The 1233-nt window shown below is 52.0% G+C and overlaps 1 protein-coding gene across 1 annotated transcript in view; it reads left to right on the forward strand.

Moving 5' to 3' along the window:
- Nucleotides 1–391: 391 nt before the first annotated feature.
- Nucleotides 392–1233, forward strand: part of LOC103210287 (melanoma-associated antigen B4-like) — a 7493-nt gene continuing 6651 nt past the window's right edge. The window contains exon 1 of the mRNA XM_007956210.2: nucleotides 392–1233. Coding sequence (XP_007954401.2) covers nucleotides 392–1233 — 842 coding nt within the window.

The raw sequence follows: 1233 nt of genomic DNA on the forward strand, positions 1-1233 counted from the left end.
CTTTGAGGTGTCAAGCTCAGGGAAGCACACGGGACGGGACAAGGCACAAACCCTGCCAACTCTTGATCCGATGGCCCTGAAAGTGAACTGAGTAGCCTCACCACTATCCCAGTAGAGAAGTTCCCCACTGCCAGGCCCTGCTGGCAACTGCAAACTAAACCTCACCCTAATTTCCTCCACAGGGTTCTCAGGACAGGCTGACCACATGAGAAGCCTTCTGTGTTCCTAGAACAGTACCCTCCAAGAATCCTGTCTAAACAGCCATTGTTAAAGCCAAAGAGGAATCTACCTGCCAAAGGGGCTGACACTCCCTCAGACTTTCTTCCGCAGTAGCCTCCCACCACCTGTCCTGCTCCCATAGTCCTGCCTGCTCTCCTTGACCAGAGTCATCATGCCTCGTGGTCATAAGAGTAAGCTCCGTGCCCGAGAGAAACGTCACCAGGCCCGACTTAAAGCCCAGCTTGAGGCCAGAGGTGACGACCATGGTCTTGAGGGTGCCCAGGACACTGCAGCAGAGGAGGAAGGGTCTCCCCACTCCTCTTCTCCCTTTGGGAGTTCTTCCCAGAGCTCCTCAGCTGCTGGCTTTCCCCAGGGGCCTGAGATTGTCCCATCAACCACCACTGATGCTGATGGTGTGTCCTGCACAACTGCTGCTGAAGGTGCAGAGGGCCAAGTGGAGTTAAATGCAAGTTCCTCTGTGGCCCCTCCCCCCACTGAGAAATCACACAGAGACCCTCTCAGCAGGAGTGTGCTCAGGTTGTTGCAGTTTCTGCTGCAGGAGTATAAAAACAGAGAGCTCATTTTAAAGGCAGAAATGATGAAGGTCATCAACAAAAAGTTCAAGGGGCAATTCCCAGAGATCCTGAGGAGAGCCTGTGAGCACATTGAGGTAGTCTTTGGCCTCAGCCTGAAGGAAATTGACTCCAAAGGTCAGTTCTATGCCATTGTCAGCAATTTGGAGATCAGCCAGGAAGAGAATCTATTTGGTGTCAGGGCTTATCCCAGGAATGGCCTCTTGACGCCTCTCCTGGCCTTGATCTACATGAATGGCAACCGGGTCACTGAGGAGAAAATTTGGGAATTCCTGAATGTTTTGGATATCTATGATGGGAAGTGGCATTTAGTCTTTGGGGATCCAAGGAAGCTCATCACCAAAGATTTGGTGCAGGAAAAGTACTTGGAGTACCAGCAGGTGCCCAACAGTGATCCTCCACGCTATGAATTCCTTTGGGG

Source organism: Orycteropus afer, unplaced genomic scaffold (genome assembly GCF_000298275.1).
Source record: "Orycteropus afer afer isolate SDZICR_OR568_19922 unplaced genomic scaffold, OryAfe1.0 scaffold00583, whole genome shotgun sequence".
Taxonomy (NCBI): Eukaryota; Metazoa; Chordata; class Mammalia; order Tubulidentata; family Orycteropodidae; genus Orycteropus; species Orycteropus afer.